The 17500-nt window shown below is 40.4% G+C and overlaps 1 protein-coding gene across 1 annotated transcript in view; it reads right to left on the minus strand.

Moving 5' to 3' along the window:
• Nucleotides 1-3845: 3845 nt before the first annotated feature.
• ved (ventrally expressed dharma/bozozok antagonist) overlaps nt 3846-17500 on the minus strand; it is a 25537-nt gene continuing 11882 nt past the window's right edge. The window contains exons 2-4 of the mRNA XM_028601977.1: nt 7200-7436; nt 5489-5748; nt 3846-4339 (exon numbers count right to left, since the gene is read on the minus strand). Of these exons, the coding sequence (XP_028457778.1) occupies nt 4007-4339; nt 5489-5748; nt 7200-7434 (828 nt within the window). The 5' untranslated portion in view covers nt 7435-7436 and the 3' untranslated portion in view covers nt 3846-4006. The remainder of the gene's footprint in view (nt 4340-5488; nt 5749-7199; nt 7437-17500) is intronic.

A 17500-nucleotide genomic window follows, 5' to 3' on the forward strand; every position in this document is an offset into this window, starting at 1 on the left:
TCATCACATACCCGTCACCATACCCCCACATCATCACATACCCTTCACCATACCCCCACATCATCACATACCCGTCACCATACCCCCCACATCATCACATACCCTCCACCATACCCCACATCATCACATACCCTCCACCATACCCCACATCATCACATACCCTTCACCATACCCCACATCATCACATACCCTTCACCATACCCCCACATCATCACGTACCCTTCACCAACCCCCACATCATCACATACCCTTCACCATACCCCCACATCATCACATACCCGTCACCATACCCCCACATCATCACATACCCTTCACCATACCCCCACATCATCACATACCCTTCACCATACCCCCACATCATCACATACCCTTCACCATACCCCCACATCATCACATACCCTTCACCATACCCCCACATCATCACGTACCCTTCACCAACCCCCCACATCATCACGTACCCTTCACCATACCCCACATCATCACATACCCTTCACCATACCCCCCACATCATCACATACCCTTCACCATACCCCCACATCATCATATACCCGTCACCATACCCCCACATCATCACATACCCGTCACCATACCCCCACATCATCACATACCCTTCACCATACCCCCACATCATCACATACCCGTCACCATACCCCCACATCATCACATACCCTCCACCATACCCCACATCATCACATACCCTCCACCATACCCCACATCATCACATACCCTTCACCATACCCCACATCATCACATACCCTTCACCATACCCCCACATCATCACGTACCCTTCACCAACCCCCACATCATCACATACCCTTCACCATACCCCCACATCATCACATACCCGTCACACCATACCCCCACATCATCACATACCCTTCACCATACCCCCCCACATCATCACATACCCTTCACCATACCCCCACATCATCACATACCCTTCACCATACCCCCACATCATCACATACCCTTCACCATACCCCCACATCATCACATACCCTTCACCGTACCTAGAGATTGGCCCATGGGGTACTTTCTATAAAATCATCTCTCAATGCTAATCAAACCACGCCAAAAGTAAAAGTTTAGCGATAGTTTAAAATAAAAGTCAGTTGATGTTGTCGTGATAAAGGTCTTAAATGTCATTCATAATGATCTTAAAAAAAGTCTTAAATTCGACTTGGTGAAACCTGCAGAACCTCTGTCACCCTAAAAATGAGTACTGAAGTAAATGTATTTCGTTACTTTTCTTTCCCCACTGGAAGAGACAGGACAGAGCAACGTTGCCTGCAGATAAAAACACATCCGATGACCTGTAAAGTTGTAATAATGATTTTATTTTAACGATCTGATTTCCCAGTGACACAACACAAATCAAATAAAAAAAAAAAAACACTTCATATATTCAAATTTAAATATATCCAAACTATACATCCGTTCCAAGCAGAGATATACTGTACACACGTAAATCACAATATTGCACACCACCCTGTTTGATTTATGATTCGAGCTTTCACAGCAGTAACTGTGCCACGTTCAGCATCCTGTTGGGATGACCGGAATAATAGCAACACAATCTCATTTTGTCTGACGAAGTATCACAGTGAAGATTACAGCAGCTACACGTCTTCACTATAGGGACGGAAAGACGGCTCGAACCAGCTCAAAATCTATTTAAATGTGTGAAGTTAATGACCGGTTAAGTTAAAAAATGTAACGTAATCGCGGTGCTGTTTTTAAACGGCCTAGAGCTTAACCCTTGTGCTGTCCTCGGGTCAATTTTTACCCTTTTTTCAAAGTTTTTAATATCAGAAAAATGGGTTCCTTTGACCCAAATTGCCCAAAAATAACCTGGATGTAAGTTGTATGGAACCCATACGACATTTAAACAAAAATAATGATTATTTTTAGGTGTTTTATTCCATTTTATAGCATTTAAAAAATGTTTAAATGGTTTCAAAACCGTATCCTGGGCAGTGGGGGTTAAGAAGTGAGCTTGGGACCGGTAGGTCGTCGGTTCAATCCCCAGACCGGACAGGATAAAATCTGGGTGGGTGAAAGTGAAAGAGCTTGTCCCTCCCTCATCACCACCACTGAGGTGCCCTTGAGCAAGGCCCTTAACCTCCAACGGCTCCAGTGGAGCTGCTCAGTAGACCCAGCAGATCAGACTGGGGTTGTACTGGGCAGAACTGGGGGAATGTGATCAGGGCATCGTTGCAAATGAGAAATTGTTCTCAATCAGCTTACCTGGATAAATAAAGGTTAAAAATAATAAAATAAAAAAACTTTGACAGTCTGTGATGCACCACAACATCCTCTGATCTTAACTAATAGTCAAAATAATTTATAATGTCTGCTTTTTTTAACTTTTAGAAATCTGGTAGAACGTTGTGTAAGTTTGGTTTATTGACCATACATTTTAAAAAAGTGTTGAAAAAAGTGACAAAAACATTTAAAAAAGCGCCAAAAGCCCTTAATTTTCCAATATTGAGCCACTAGGAACACAAGTTTATGGACGGGTCACCGGGAAGACAGCACGAAGGTTAATCTGCTTCAGATTTTTACTCCTCGACTTCAGACATCACTCACACCTTTCTTACTGTATTTATTTAAAGATATTATTTTTCCATTTATTAAGTTATTTTGAAATGTGGGATTTGATCATTTTTAATTCATTTCATTTAGTTTTGTTATTTAAAGATAAAAATAAAATGTCAGTAGCACCACCAAAATGTCTGTTGTTTTAGCACAGTTTATATAAATAAAGGAAGACTTTTCAGTCATTTGTTTGCAGCTCATTCTGTTAAAAAAAAACTCCTGAGACTTTACAAAGGAACGATTGGCACATCCAACGATTCTTCGATGAAAAATATCACATCAGACTTAGAAAAAGGAAGATCCTGCACTCTGCTCTTGCTACTGCAACTAAATGGCACATATGTGTGCATGTTGTTCATACATTGTTCATATTACATATATTTATTCTGATCCTATAAGGTAACTGCTAATACACTGCACATATTTATATTTAATTCATATTACTGTAAACCACCTTCTGTCAACCAGCTGTACACTACTGTCTACACTGCACTACATTTCTTCTATCCTGTCTATACTTTGTATATCGCATTGCACTTTTCTGCTCTTTCTGCACTTCTGGTTGGATGCAAACTGCATTTCGTTGTCTTTGTACTCTGCACAATGACAATAAAGTTGAATCTAATCTAACTAATGTTTCAGTTCCTCTGGGGTATTTAAAATACTCTTGATGAAGGTCCAGAGAGACCGAAACGTGAGTGTGTGTGTGTGTGTGTGTGTGTGTGTGTGTGTGTGTGTGTGTGTGTGTGTGTGAGAGAGAATGGGGGGGGGTTGTGTGCTGTGCATACCGCTACACCTCTTGATCATGTTGTGTGTGTGTGTGTACCTGTAATATGAGATGTGTTTTATTGCTGTTTGTTGCGGTTTTCTTTTTACTAACTGAGCATTGTTTGGTTTTTAAATTGTTGTATTTGTGCTTTCTGTGGGACTAATACTAGGCTAACTCTGGTGCAATGCATTAAATTATTACATTTATGTTTAAATTGCACACTGTCCCTTACAAATAAAATTGTAGGGCTGTGCTCGATTGAAGAAATTCTTAGTCGACTAACACTCATTCAACTGTACCGACTAATCGATTAGTTGATTTAATCGACAGATCTGTAAATCTGAGTTTCTCCGCAAAGAGTCATGCAAAAGCACCACTTTAATTCTTGTGTTTACTAGAGATGTGCTCGTATTTTTTCTTGTAAATAAGTCATTCAGCATGAAAAAAACATCAAACATGACTAATGGACTAAAGAAATTTAAGTTGACAAAAAAGACCAATTAGTCGACTAATCGACTAAGAGGGAGCAGCCCTATAAAATTGAAATTGAGACCAGAGTGCGGGATCTTCTCTTTTTTGTTACGTATCGTGAACTTAAAAATCGTATCGTGAACCTAAAATGGAATGGCGAGTGGAGTGTCAGTAATACTGAGGGTAAGCCGGGTAGGCTCCGGGTAGGAATGGCGTGGTGTTGCCTCCGGCGTACTGGTAGAACGAGTCCAGGGGCAGAGAGGCCCCGCTGGGCCGAGCGGAGCTGTACTGCAGGCCGTGTGGGTGGTGGAGGTAGGAGGCAGCGGCCGGGCCGTCCTGCGGCGCCGCTGAGTGGTACCTGGCGTACGGCCCCGGCCGGTAGGCCTGCAGCTCGGGGTAGTGCATCAACTGGGAGGCCACGCTCGCCTGGCAGGCGTGCGCCAGGGCGTCCTGCACCGTCCTCTTCAGCTTCATCCTCCGGTTCTGGAACCAGTTCCTGATCTGAGAGAGATAACGAGAAGACTCGTAAGACACAGAATTTTAACATTTCTCTCAATTAGTGGACTCGAGAGCCGAAGGCAGGATGTTTAAAAAAAATACTGAGGTCAAAGTATATGTTACTGGGAATTAAATAAATGTAGCCTAATTAATAAATCAATAAAATATACAGTGGTGCTCATAAGTTTATGAACCCATGCTAAAGTTGACTAAAAAGAGGAATAAAAAAAATCATCTTTTGGAAATTGATCTTAATGCCTTAATTAAAGAAAAATGAGGAAAAATCCAACCTTTTAAGGACACCATTTGTTTGTGGGAATGAATAATGTATTGTAAATAAATAAATGTTCTTCCTTAAAATACAGGGGGCATAAGTATACACACCCCTATGTTAAATTCCCATAGAGGCAGACAGATTTTTATTTTTAAAGGCCAGTTATTTCATGGATCCAGGATACTATGAGCACCACTGTATATATTTTTAAATACAGCTAAACAAACAGATGTAAAAACATGAACATTTCAAAACCTGAGTCAGTGTCCCTGGAATAATAACCTAAATACATTGAAAGATTTTATAATAATACAACAATATAAGACTATGACTAGGCTAAACTATAATAAAATACTGACTAAGAAATTTATTAAATAAAACAATTTAAAATACTGAGTTCAAATCCCCAAAATAATGAAAAACAACATTACAAAAATAAATTTAAAAAAATACAACAAACCTAACCAACAAATAGGTGAATATATAAATAAAAATAAAAATACAAAGAAATCCACAAAAATAGTCTCCCAAACAGCCCTACAAAAAGTCTTTAAAATACTTTATTTTATGTATTTAGTTTCTTTAAATTGGACTGGCACTGCTGTGAATTTAATTTCATGTATTGAGCAAAGGATAAAGTCTTGAGACCAGCATTAAATATGGACAATATAAAAGAATAATGTAGACATAGTAATATAAAAACTATATAGCAGTGCAAGGATAAAGTATAGACACCAGCATTAAATATGGACAATATAAGAGAATAATGTAGATATAGTAATATAAAAACTATATAGCAGTGCATATTAAATATGGGCATTATAGGGGAATAAAGCAGACCGTAGGACAGACACACACCACCAGCGGAGGACTGTTACCTGTTTGTCCGACAGCTCGAGCTTCTTGCAGAGGTCGGCCTTGTCTTGTGTTCCCAGGTAAGCGTTCCTCTTGAAGGCTTTCTCCAGACTGCTGATCTGCTCCGCCGTGAACGCAGTGCGAGGCCTCCGCCCCGACGGAGGGGAAGGAGGGGAGGCGGAGGGGGAGGGGGAGGGGGCCGAGGGGGAGAGGGAGTGACCCTCTTCGCTCTCGTAGCCGGACGTCTCCTCCTCTGTCCCGCTGCTGAAGCCCGCTTCAGTCGCTGCAGAGAGAGAGGAACAGAGAGAAGAGACATAAATATCACGTTAGGATGGAAGTTTTCACATCCTAAAAGTACTAATACCACACTGTAAAAAATAAAATAAATACTCTGTCACAGTAAAAGTCATACATTCAAATTGTTACTTCAGATAAACGTCTGGACGTGTAATCAGGAAAATGGAGTTAAAGTCGTAACCCTCATGTTGTCCTGGGGTCAAATTTGAGCTGTTTTTTTTCAGAAATGTGGGTTTCTTGCAACCAAATTGGACAAAAATAACATAGATGGTTCCAAACGCTCTTCACAAGTCAAATTACAGATCTGTTCACTACTTTTATTGAATTGTGGGCGTTTTATTTAATATTCTAGCATATTTCTGCTTTTTAAACTCAAAAATGTGGTATGATGTGGCCGGGTTGACTCAGTGGGTAGAGCAGGCCCACATAAACCGACACAGAGGTCCAGGGTTTGAGTCTGACCTGTGACGATTTCCTTCATGTCTTCCCCCTCACCCCCCCTCTCTCTCTCCTTTCTCACCTAGATGTCCTGTCCATTAAAGGTGGAAAAGCCCACCAAAAAAATCTTTAAAAAAAAACAAACTGTGGTATGATTTCATATAAATGAAGTTTATTGCACATGAATTCCAAGAATAAGTGTAAAACTAGTCAATATTATTTGATGTTAGTGGTGTGAGTATATACTGGTGGTAGTGGGGGGGCGTCAAAGTGACCAAAAGAAACAGAAATATAAAAAAAAAGCACCTAAACAACAAAAAAAAGCCAGAAAAAAAAGCTGACAAAATAGCAAAAGAACAAGAAAAACATCAGAAAATCCCCCCAAAAAAACACACAGAAATTCTGTTAATAACAATAGTTAATTGTTTTAGCAGCACTTTACTAAAACTGTCAGGTAGAGTCATTAATATATAAAACATCCAATTTAATAAATTCTCCCATGTTTTGTGTGCAAAAAAATAATCTAATTTGTAAAGTAACTAAAGCTGCAGTAGAAGTGGAGAGTACCATGAAAAGAAAAGACTCAAGTAAAGTATCATAAAATACTACTTTAGTCGATGTATTTGCAAGTGTATTGCCATCATTTAAAGAAATATTACTCCACGTGAAAGTTCTGCATTCAAAAAGTTAGTCTGTAAAGTTGTTATATGTTATTGAATATAATACATCTTTTCATGCGAGCTCCAGTTCTACTTGCCGACAAATACTGCCCATTAATAAACACTGAAATGTTCTTATAGACTCTTACAGTGGTGCAAAGTTATGTGTTTTTACGAGCTGATCACACAGTTTGTACGTCAAATATGAACTTGTAAAGAAACTATAACTGTCAGATCAACGTACTGTAGCAGATGAATAAAAAAGGGAATATACCCCGAGTAAAACATACAAGTACTTGAGTAAATACTTGACTTTTTCTGTGGACTGGACTGAACTAACCTGGATTATTAAGGGAGGTTTGGAGGCTGAAAGCACCGAGGCCCTGGCTCCTGCTTTCTTTCTGCTCGGGGACATTTTCACACTTCTGTCTGCCGTAAAAACCAGGCAGACTCTCGGTGTGGGTCCCACAGGCTGCGGGTCCTGGTCCAGGTCCAGAGGCCGAGGCGTTCTCCATACCCGCGGTAGGCTGCTGGCTGCTCTGGGCCATCCACTCGATAGAAAAAGATCCCCTCATGGCTGCAGAAGTAAAATCCTTTAGTTGTAGGGGGTGTTTAAAAGTGCAGAGGAGAAGGTGTGCTGGTCTGTCCTGTGCCTGAGAGGTTTTTTGACTGTCCCCTCTTTGTCACAGCTTGTCTGTATTTATAGGAGGCATCAAACTCCCTCAGCCCCCCCACCCCGAAGATCAAAGCACACTTCCTCCCTCCCCTCTTTTAGTTTTCACAACTGGAGTAATTAAGACGTCTCATTCAGTCTGGATGAGGCTGTTAGAGCCGGGCTCCAGTCAGTCTGAGACCTAACGTCTCCTCAGTCCTGACGCTCTGATCTCTTCTGTTGGCTGGCCTTATCTTTATGCAGGGTCTGTGTGTGTGTGTGTGTGTGTGTGTGTGTGTGTGTGTGTGTGTGTGTGTGTGTTTGGAAATCAAATAAAAAGGAAATCTGTGTCGTCTGACTGTCCAAAATCCAGATTGGAGAGTTTTTTTCCCTTTTTCTTTAAGATTAGTTTTTGGCATTTTAGGCCTTTATTTGATAGGACAGCTTAGACATGAAAGGGGGGAGAGAGAGAGAGAGAGAGAGAGAGAGGGAGAGAGGGAGAGAGAGGGAGGGAGAGGAGGAGAGAAAGACAGAGAGAGGGAGGGAGAGAGAGAGAAAAAGAGAGAGAAAGACAGAGAGAGGGAGAGAGAGATAAAAAGAGAGAGAGGGAGAGAGAGAGAGAGGAGGAGAGAGGGAGAGAGAGAGAAAAAGAGAGAAAGACAGAGAGAGAGAGACAGAGAAAGGGATAGAGGGAGACAGAGAGAGAAGGAGAGAGAGAGAAAAAGAGAGAGAGAAGGAGAGAGACAGAGAGAGAGAGAAAAAGAGAGAAAGACAGAGAGAGAGAGAGAGGGGGGAGAGAGAGGGAGATAGAGACAGAAAGGGAGAGAGACAGAGAGAGAAAAAAAGAGAAAGAGGGAGACAGAGAGAGAAGGAGAGAGAGAGAAAAAGAGAGAGAGAAGGAGAGAGACAGACAGAGAGAGAGAGAGAGATAAAAAAGAGAAAGAGGGAGACAGAGAGAGAAGGAGAGAGAAAAAGAGAGAGAGAGAAGGAGAGAGACAGAGAGAGAGAGAGAGAGAAAAAAAAGAGAAAGAGGGAGACAGAGAGAGAAGGAGAGAGAGAGAAAAAGAGAGAGAAGGAGAGAGACAGAGAGAGAGAGAAAAAGAGAGAAAGACAGAGAGAGAGAGAGGGGGGGAGAGAGAGGGAGATAGAGACAGAAAGGGAGAGACAGAGAGAGAAAAAAAGAGAAAGAGGGAGACAGAGAGAGAAGGAGACAGAGAGAAAAAGAGAGAGATAAAGGAGAGAGAGAGAGATAAAAAGAGAGAGAGAGAGGGGGGGGGGGTGGACACCATAAAGCAAAGGGCAGCAGGTCGGAATTGAACCTGCAGCCGCTCGGCGAGGACTGAACCTCTGTAAACGGGGCGCACGCTCACCTGAAGCTTGGACCCCCCCCCCAAAAAAAATAAAAAAATGAATCTCTATTTTCAGTTTAAAAAATGCTGTAGCTGAAAATGCCCAATCTCTAAATGTCACTTTGACTTGAATTAATAAGTCCGACATAGTGGCATAAATATGAAAGTCTTATTATAGTATAGATTTTATAAAAGTTGACATTAATGTCAGGGACTACGACTAAACTGTTGTTATCGGAGTGCATTTATTACGTTGTTGGATCGGTTTGTTTTGGGTCTTTATTTATTTAGTTTTATTGACGTTTTATTGGCATTTTCGGCTTTTATTTTGACAGGTCAGCTTGTCTTCAGCTGTCCTGTCAAAATAAAAGCCGAAAATGGCCCAAAAAATAAGGGGAGAGAGAGAGAGAGAGAGAGAGAGAGAGAGAGAGAGAGAGAGAGAGAGAGAGAGAGAGAGAGAGAGAGAGAGAGAGGGGAATGACATGCAGCAAAGGGCCGCAGGTTGGAGTAATATATATATATGGGCGCCCACTCTACCAACTGAGCTAACCGGGCGCCCTATTCACGCTTTTTGCATGTCTTGTCTGTTTTGACCTAGTGTGAAGGACTTGAAATGCGAATAACGAGATTTACGTATGATATATCTTTACACTGGGCCATCGGGCGACCCTTATTGTTGAACCCTGCTAGGCTTTGGGAAATCGTAATGATAATAAAAAAAAAAATGTCACCGTTTTTTTGGCAGATTGATGATAAAAGAATCATTAGTTAGCTGCAGCTTTCCACACGAGAATCTTTTCATTAATTAAACTTTTGAGGCTCTTTTTTCATTGAGTATTAAACTGCTCATCATATTCAGTCATTACTTATAAATGACATTTAACTGAGCCTTTAGGTTCCTGAGTGGCTTAATATAACAGGGGCAGCTAATAGACCAGCTAATAGGCTTAATATAACAGGGGCAGCTGATAGAGCAGCTGATAGGCTTAATATAACAGGGGCAGCTAATAGAGCAGCTAATAGGCTTAATATAACATGGGCAGCTAATAGAGCAGCTGATAGGCTTAATATAACAGGGGCAGCTGATAGAGCAGCTGATAGGCTTAATATAACAGGGGCAGCTGATCTTGGGGGGATCCCAGATTAAAGGAAAGGTCCCTGATATGACAGGATGGGAACAGGAGATTTAACAACGGCCACTGGTTGATTTCTTTTGTATTGATCAGGATTTAAGTCATTTGATCCCACAATGATCAAGAATCACAAGAAATGTGAGACTTGTTTTAGTGTAATATTATGAGATTAACAAGAAACTGCCGTTTATAGAAGATAAGGAAAGATCATTAAAGAAATTAAGACATTATAAACTCAAAAAAGAACCCCAATATACACACATTTTAAGTACTTTAACCCTCCTGTTGTCCTCAGGTCAAATACTTTCTATATCAGAACAAAAGAACGTTGAAAAAAGTGACAAAGGTTGAAAAAAGCTACACAAATTTGGAAAAAAAAGACCCAAGACCCCCAAAAAAAAAAATGGAAAATGTGACAAAAACACATGAAAAAACATCAACAAGGGTGACAAAAACTTGGAAAAAGTGCAGAAAAAAAATCAGGAAAAGCGACTAAAAAATTATCAAAAACATCATTTAAAAAAGTGAGAAAACCCCCCCGGAAAAAAGCGACAAAAACTTGTTACAAATTGACAAAAACATAATTAAAAAAACGGCAAAAAAGTGAAAAAAAAAAATTTGAATAAAATCGACAAAACATAGAGAAAAGTGTAGAAAAAGAACAAATTTCGACTCAGAAAAGCAGAAACAAGGGTTAAAGTCTTTAAATATTATATAATATATATATAATATACTCTGATCCTTTGAGGTGGAGGTGGAACTCCGATCCTGTTTTAAAAGTCAAAGTACCGTAAAAGTAGCAATACCCCAGTTTTAAAATACCCTGTTAGAAGTAAAAGTAGCTCAAAATCCTACTTACGTAAAAAGTACAAAAGTTATTATCAGCTAAATGTACTTAAAGTATCAAAAGTACTGATTCTGGAGCCAGACTAGTCTGGCTATCACCAAACCAAGATCAATATTTTAAGATTGAACATTAGTCTGGGGAGTCTGCTCTGTATTTTCTAACAGGCGCGATCAACGGGCATAGTTCAAATGACTCTGCACGCGATTGGACAGTCCTTCAACCAATCAGAGCAACGGGTGGCTGCCATGGAGTGCTGCGCTTCGGTGGCCGGCTTGTTGAATGCATGGACGTTGTTGGTACACGATCCGTTCTGCCTGCGCGATCCGTTCTGCACATGTGCAAAGTGTTCGCGCATGCGCTGTTGTACGAGGATTTCCGACACTGCAAAATCTGTTCCACGCTTCCGGTCGACAGCCAAGCTAACGTTAGTTTAGCTAACAGCTAATTCGGCTAACCGCTAGCTGAGACAGCATGTAATAACTTTAACAGAACCTCAAAATAAAACTTGAAAATAAACGTTAACATATATAACAGCTGTTACGTCAGTTCTACTTTACTTGTGCTCATTTAAAATACAGTCACTCAATACTTGTCTTTATTGTTATTACTGTAAAGTCTTAATGTAGCTGTAGCCTGCTTCTGCCATTAAGTTTGAATTAACGTTATTTTAGACCGAATCTAGCTGTCAGCTAGCGGTTAGCCGAATTAGCTGTTAGCTAAACTAACGTTAGCTACCCGGTGGAGGCTAGCCAAAGGCTAGCGTGGAACAGATCGTGCAGGTCGTATCCTCGGTAAAACAGTATTATTCTTGCGCATGAGCAGAACGGATCGTGTACCGACAGACGTACTAAGAGAATGAACGGTTGAATGTAAACGAGAAGCTGCTTGGTCGCTTCTCCATCGCCACCGGTTAAACCCGCCAATAGCGCGCCAGGGAGAGATCAACTCGCCGGCAGATCGGGCTCCAGAGCCAGACTGTTCTCTGACCAGAAACAGAATTAGATTAGAGAGCAGCTTCAAATTTTTTTTTTTAGATTTCTTTATTTAAAAAAGGAACAGTGCACATTAATCAACATTTTGTTGTTCTTGACACTTTCTTGAGATTTTTTTTCCAAGTGTGTTGACGTCTTTGTTGTTTTTTTTCCCCGCCCGCGTTTTGGAAGGTTTTTACCAACATTTATGTGACTTTTTCCACATTCTTTTGTCATTATTTTCTCCAAATGCTTTACAACTGAACACCCAAATTCAATGAAAGCTGTTAATAGCATGTGTGTTTCAGTTTGTGGGGCGACCTTATGGAACGGACTGAACAATGACATCAAACAGAGCCATTATACCATTCAGTTCAAAAATATATTAAAGAAATCAATACTTGACCAATACAGAAAAGAACAGACCGAAACACAGGAATGGTATTATAATGTAAAGGTATTGTTGTATATTGTTGTATATTGTTATAAGTTATTGTAAGACCTAAAAGATTGTATGCTGTATTTGCATATCTATTTAATTTGTAATAATATGATTTTGAGAAATAAGGGGCAGGACCAAATGAGCTATTTGCTTCCGCCTGCTCCTTCTCGAACTAATCCTTTTTTATTTTTTTTTAAATTCAGATTTTGTGTTTTATTTTGTGGTTTTAATTTTAATTTATTTATTTTTTTGCAAAATTGTTGATTTTTTGAGATGAGTAATAGTTGTATGGAACCATCCACGTTACTTTCTTTGACAATTTGGTTGAAAGAAAACCCAAATTTCTGACATAGAAACTTTTTGAAAATGGGTCAAATCAGACCAGAGGACAACAGGGGGATTATACGAGGGGTTAAAGAAGTACTCCGATCGTTTACTTAAGTAAGAGTACCTTTGAAGTACCCCATGAACATAACGGGGATAATCTATTCTTAAATCATCTTAAACCATTGTGTGGCTCTCAGTGCTGAAAAGGGGATTTGGGGATCAGGTTAAAGAGACGGATAACGACCTGAAGACGATGATCCGCCCTGTGAAGTGGCTCGTAACCACCATCATCATCATCATCTTCATCACCGTCACCAGCAGCCTGGAAGGGGGTCAGCCCTACAGTCCCACAGCCCAATGGTCCCACAGCCCAATGTTCCCACAGCCCTATGGTCCCACAGCCCAATGGTCCCACAGCCCTATGGTCCCACAGCCCAATGGTCCCACAGCCCAATGGTCCCACAGCCCTATGGTCCCACAGCCCAATGGTCCCACAGCCCTATGGTCCCACAGCCCTATGGTCCCACAGCCCTATGGTCCCACAGCCCTATGGTCCCACAGCCCAATGGTCCCACAGCCCTATGGTCCCACAGCCCTATGGTCCCACAGCCCTATGGTCCCACAGCCCTATGGTCCCACAGCCCTACAGTCCCACAGCTCTATGTTCCCACAGCCCTATGGTCCCACAGCCCTATGGTCCCACAGCCCTATGGTCCCACAGCCCAATGGTCCCACAGCTCAATGGTCACACAGCCCAATGTTCCCACAGCCCTATGGTCCCACAGCCCAATGGTCCCACAGCTCAATGGTCACACAGCCCTATGGTCACACAGCCCTATGGTCCCATAGCCCAATGGTCCCACAGCTCAATGGTCACACAGCCCTATGGTCACACAGCCCTATGGTCACACAGCCCAATGGTCCCACAGCCCAATGGTCCCACAGCTCAATGGTCCCACAGCCCAATGTTCCCACAGCCCAATGTTCCCACAGCCCAATGGTCCCACAGCCCAATGGTCCCACAGCCCAATGTTCCCACAGCCCAATGGTCCCACAGCCCTATGTTCCCACAGCCCTATGGTCCCATAGCCCAATGGTCCCACAGCCCTATGTTCCCACAGCCCAATGGTCCCACAGCCCTATGTTCCCACAGCCCAGTGGTCCCACAGCCCAATGGTCCCACAGCCCTATGTTCCCACAGCCCAGTGGTCCCACAGCCCTATGGTCCCACAGCTCTATGTTCCCACATTTCTAGGACATTTTCAAAATGAGGTCGTGTGTTCCAACATTTCCCTTCAAGGGTTAGGGGTTAAGCGAACATAGTGCCTAATTTTGAGTGAAAAAAAAATGTCTTAGAAATGTGGGAACATAGGCACGCTCCCCCTGAAGGACCCGGGACGGAAGATAGGAGGAGGAGGAGGAGGAGGAGGAGGAGGAGGAGGAAGGCGCGGTTCTGTGTGCAAACGGTGCAGTCAGTTTGGTTTAAAGGGTTAATCGGGTCAATCATGAAACAGTGCCATTGATAAGATAATGAGAGTGATTGAGAGGAGAGGAGATAAGGAAACAAGTGAGAGTGAAGGAGGGAAGCAAAGGGACAGGAGGAGGAACTAGTTAGGGGAGGGGAGGAGAGGAGGAGACGAGGGGGAAGAAAAGAGAAGGATAGAAGAAGAGGAAACAAGGGAGGACAGGAAAATACAGGAGAGAAAAAAAAGAGAAGAGGAAACGTGAAGAACGAAAGACGGGATGAGAAACAAGCAAGGAAAGAACAGGAGAGAAGGGAGGAGATGAAACCAAAAAAAGGAGAGCAGAGTAGAGGGGGCGACAACAGAGAAGAGGAGCAGTGTTGTTGTCTCCTGACCTCTCATCTGTCTGTCTGTTTCTTTCTTTCTGTCTGTCTGTCTGTCTGTCTCTTTCTGTCTGTCTGTTTCTATCTTTCTGTGCGTGTCTGTGTGTGTGTCTGTGAGTCCATCTATCTGTCTGTCACATCAAAGAGCTGCAGACCTGGATGGGACGACAAAGTGGAGCAGACAGACAGACAGACAGACAGACAGACAGACAGACAGACAGACAGACAGACAGACAGACAGACAGACAGACAGACAGACAGACTGACAGAAACAGACAGACACAGACGGATAGAAACAGACAGACAGTCAGACAGACGGACAGATGGGCAGCAACAACAGATGATCAGGACCCCTTTGAACTGTTAACTGCACCATCACCTGCCTGTTTTAACATGGAACCATCAACATTATCTTTTTTTGACAATTTGGTTGAGAGAAACCCAAATTTCTGATATAGAAACTTTTTGAAGTTGTACTAAGGTCAGTGAAATGAACATAAACATACAGTTTAACTTTTAAACCCTTGTGTTATCCTCCCGGGTCAAAGCTAACACTTTTTTTAGACACTGTTTTTAAATTTTTCTCGCTTTTTTTCCATGTTTTTCTTGCTTTTTGACCTTTTTGGTTCCTTTTTCAATGTTTTTTGGCATCTTTTTTTTCCATTACCACCAGTATATTCACCACAAGAACCAACTTATTTACACTAGTTTTACACTTATTTTTGGAATTCCTGGTCAATAAACCTCATTTATATAAAATTAAAAAAAAAAAAAAAAAAAGAAATTATGAATGATTTTGACTAAAAGTTAAGATCAGAGGATTGAAGGTAATGGATAATCACAGATATGTCAAAATCTAGTCAGGATGATGCTATAAAATGGAACACCCAGAATTCAATGATGCCATGGTATTTTTTGACAATTTGGTTGAGAGAAACCCCAAATTTCTGATATAGAAACTTTTTGAAAATGGGCCAAATTTGAGCCGAGGACAACAGGAGAGTTAGATGTATTTATTGCTTGATTATCTTCAGTGTGTTTTAGTGCTTGTTTGCACTTATCCTTCGCTGCTGCAACTCTCCACTCTCTAAGATGAATGTGCAATATACCCCAACAACTGAAAGTGCAATAATCTCATATACGGTATATATATATACAAGGGTTAAACAAGGTATATATATATATATATATATATATATATATATATATATATATATATTCACCTTGTTTAACCCTTGTGTTGTCTTCCCGTCGAGTGCGCAACTGTGTTTTTCTGGGTCGAAATTTCAACATTTTGTTTTTTTTCTACACTCTTTTTGTGTCACTTCTTTTCCATTTTTTAATAATGTTTTGTCAATTTCTTTTACAAGTTTTTCTCACCTTTGGTGATGTTTTTTTGTCACTTTTGGGGTGTTTTTTTTTAAATAATGGTTTGTCAATGTTTTGTACAAGTTTTTCTCACCTTTGGGGATGTTTTTGATGTTTTTTTTGTCACTTTTTCAAATTTGTTTGGTCACTTTTTTCAGCGTTTAAAAATCTTTTGTCTGATTTAGAAAGTTTATGTTTGTCAACAGGAGGTTAAGTACCTTGACTTTTATATTTTACTGTCATTCTGAGAGCTGCTAAACTGTGTTTTACTGTTGTGAACCGATGACTATAAAGATCTATTCCAAATTATTCCCATGAGAATTTTAAAAAAGGATTTGCAATCTTTGAATCTTGAATTTTTGGGTCGTTAACCCTCGTGTTGTCTTCCGTACAACTTTTGATTTTTCTGTGTCAAAATTTGCTCTTTTTTTTCTCAATGTTGTGGTTGTCTTTTTCAACACTTCTGTCGCAGTTTTTTTTATACGTTTTTTTTGTCACTTCTTACCGATGTATTTGTCACATTATTCCTTCACTTTTTGACTTTTTTTGTTGTTTTGTTCCCACGTTTTTGAAGCTATTTGACATTTTTTTGTCACTCTTTTCAACGTTCTTTCATCAATTTTTTTCTCCAAATGCTATAAAATTGAATAGCATACCAAATTCAACGAAAGTAGTGAAATTATCTTTTATTTGATCTGTGAAAAGTAATGGTTGTATGGAACCATCCACCTTATTTTTTGACAATATGGTTGAAAGAATCCCAAATTTCTGATATAGAAACGTTTTGAATATGGGAGGGTTAATGGGAGGGGGGTTATTAAGGGAGTATTCTCTATTATATACTCTAAATGCTATTACTTTAATAGATCATATAACATCATCATATAGACTACTTTTTATAGATGCTAATGTTTACCCAGAGTGCATTTTTACTGACTAGGCTATCTTTTAAATCTTTTACTTGCACTTGAGTATAATATTGTTTCCAATCCTGCTTATTTTTGCTTTTATTGAACTTCGACCCTTGACCAAAATAACCCAATAACGATAAAGTCCACCATGTAAGAAATATGTTACTTTACATTTTAGGGGTAGTATTCTAAACATTCTCGAATACCTGCCATGAAAAGTTATTTTGTAGCCTAAATGTTATAACTTTCATAGTCATCATATCACATCATGAGATTTTTTGAGACATTTTGAGCATAAAACCCTTTCAAAACATTTTCTGCATTCTGGTGAATTTTTCTGCAACAATTTGAGCCTATTCTGCAACAAGTTATGGTGCAAAATGTCTTGCAAAGGAAATTATTATTAGATATTTGGGGTGGGTTGCACTAACCACTTTTGATTATATATTACCCCCCTGTAAATTAAACCTATGGATCAAGGTTTTTTCGGATTTAAAAAAAACAGAAGGTAATTTAAATATATGTTTACTCATGTTGACAAAATAGTGAATTAATCAATCTGGGCTCATATCACATTAAAAAAACAGCGACTTGATGCAATAAGTATTTTTGCCCTGATCTTTTAGACATCTGGGAAGCAACAGTTGCATTACATATTCTATGCTGGCCCTCCACCCATCCCCCCCATCCCATCCCCCCTGTAAATTACGCCTGTAAGCAAACACAAAAGTCCACCATCTAATGTCAGAAAGATGTTATTTAACATTTTAGGGTTGCTTGGATATTCTTTTCTCC

The sequence above is a fragment of the Perca flavescens genome, chromosome 16 (genome assembly GCF_004354835.1).
Source record: "Perca flavescens isolate YP-PL-M2 chromosome 16, PFLA_1.0, whole genome shotgun sequence".
In the NCBI taxonomy this organism is placed as follows: domain Eukaryota; kingdom Metazoa; phylum Chordata; class Actinopteri; order Perciformes; family Percidae; genus Perca; species Perca flavescens.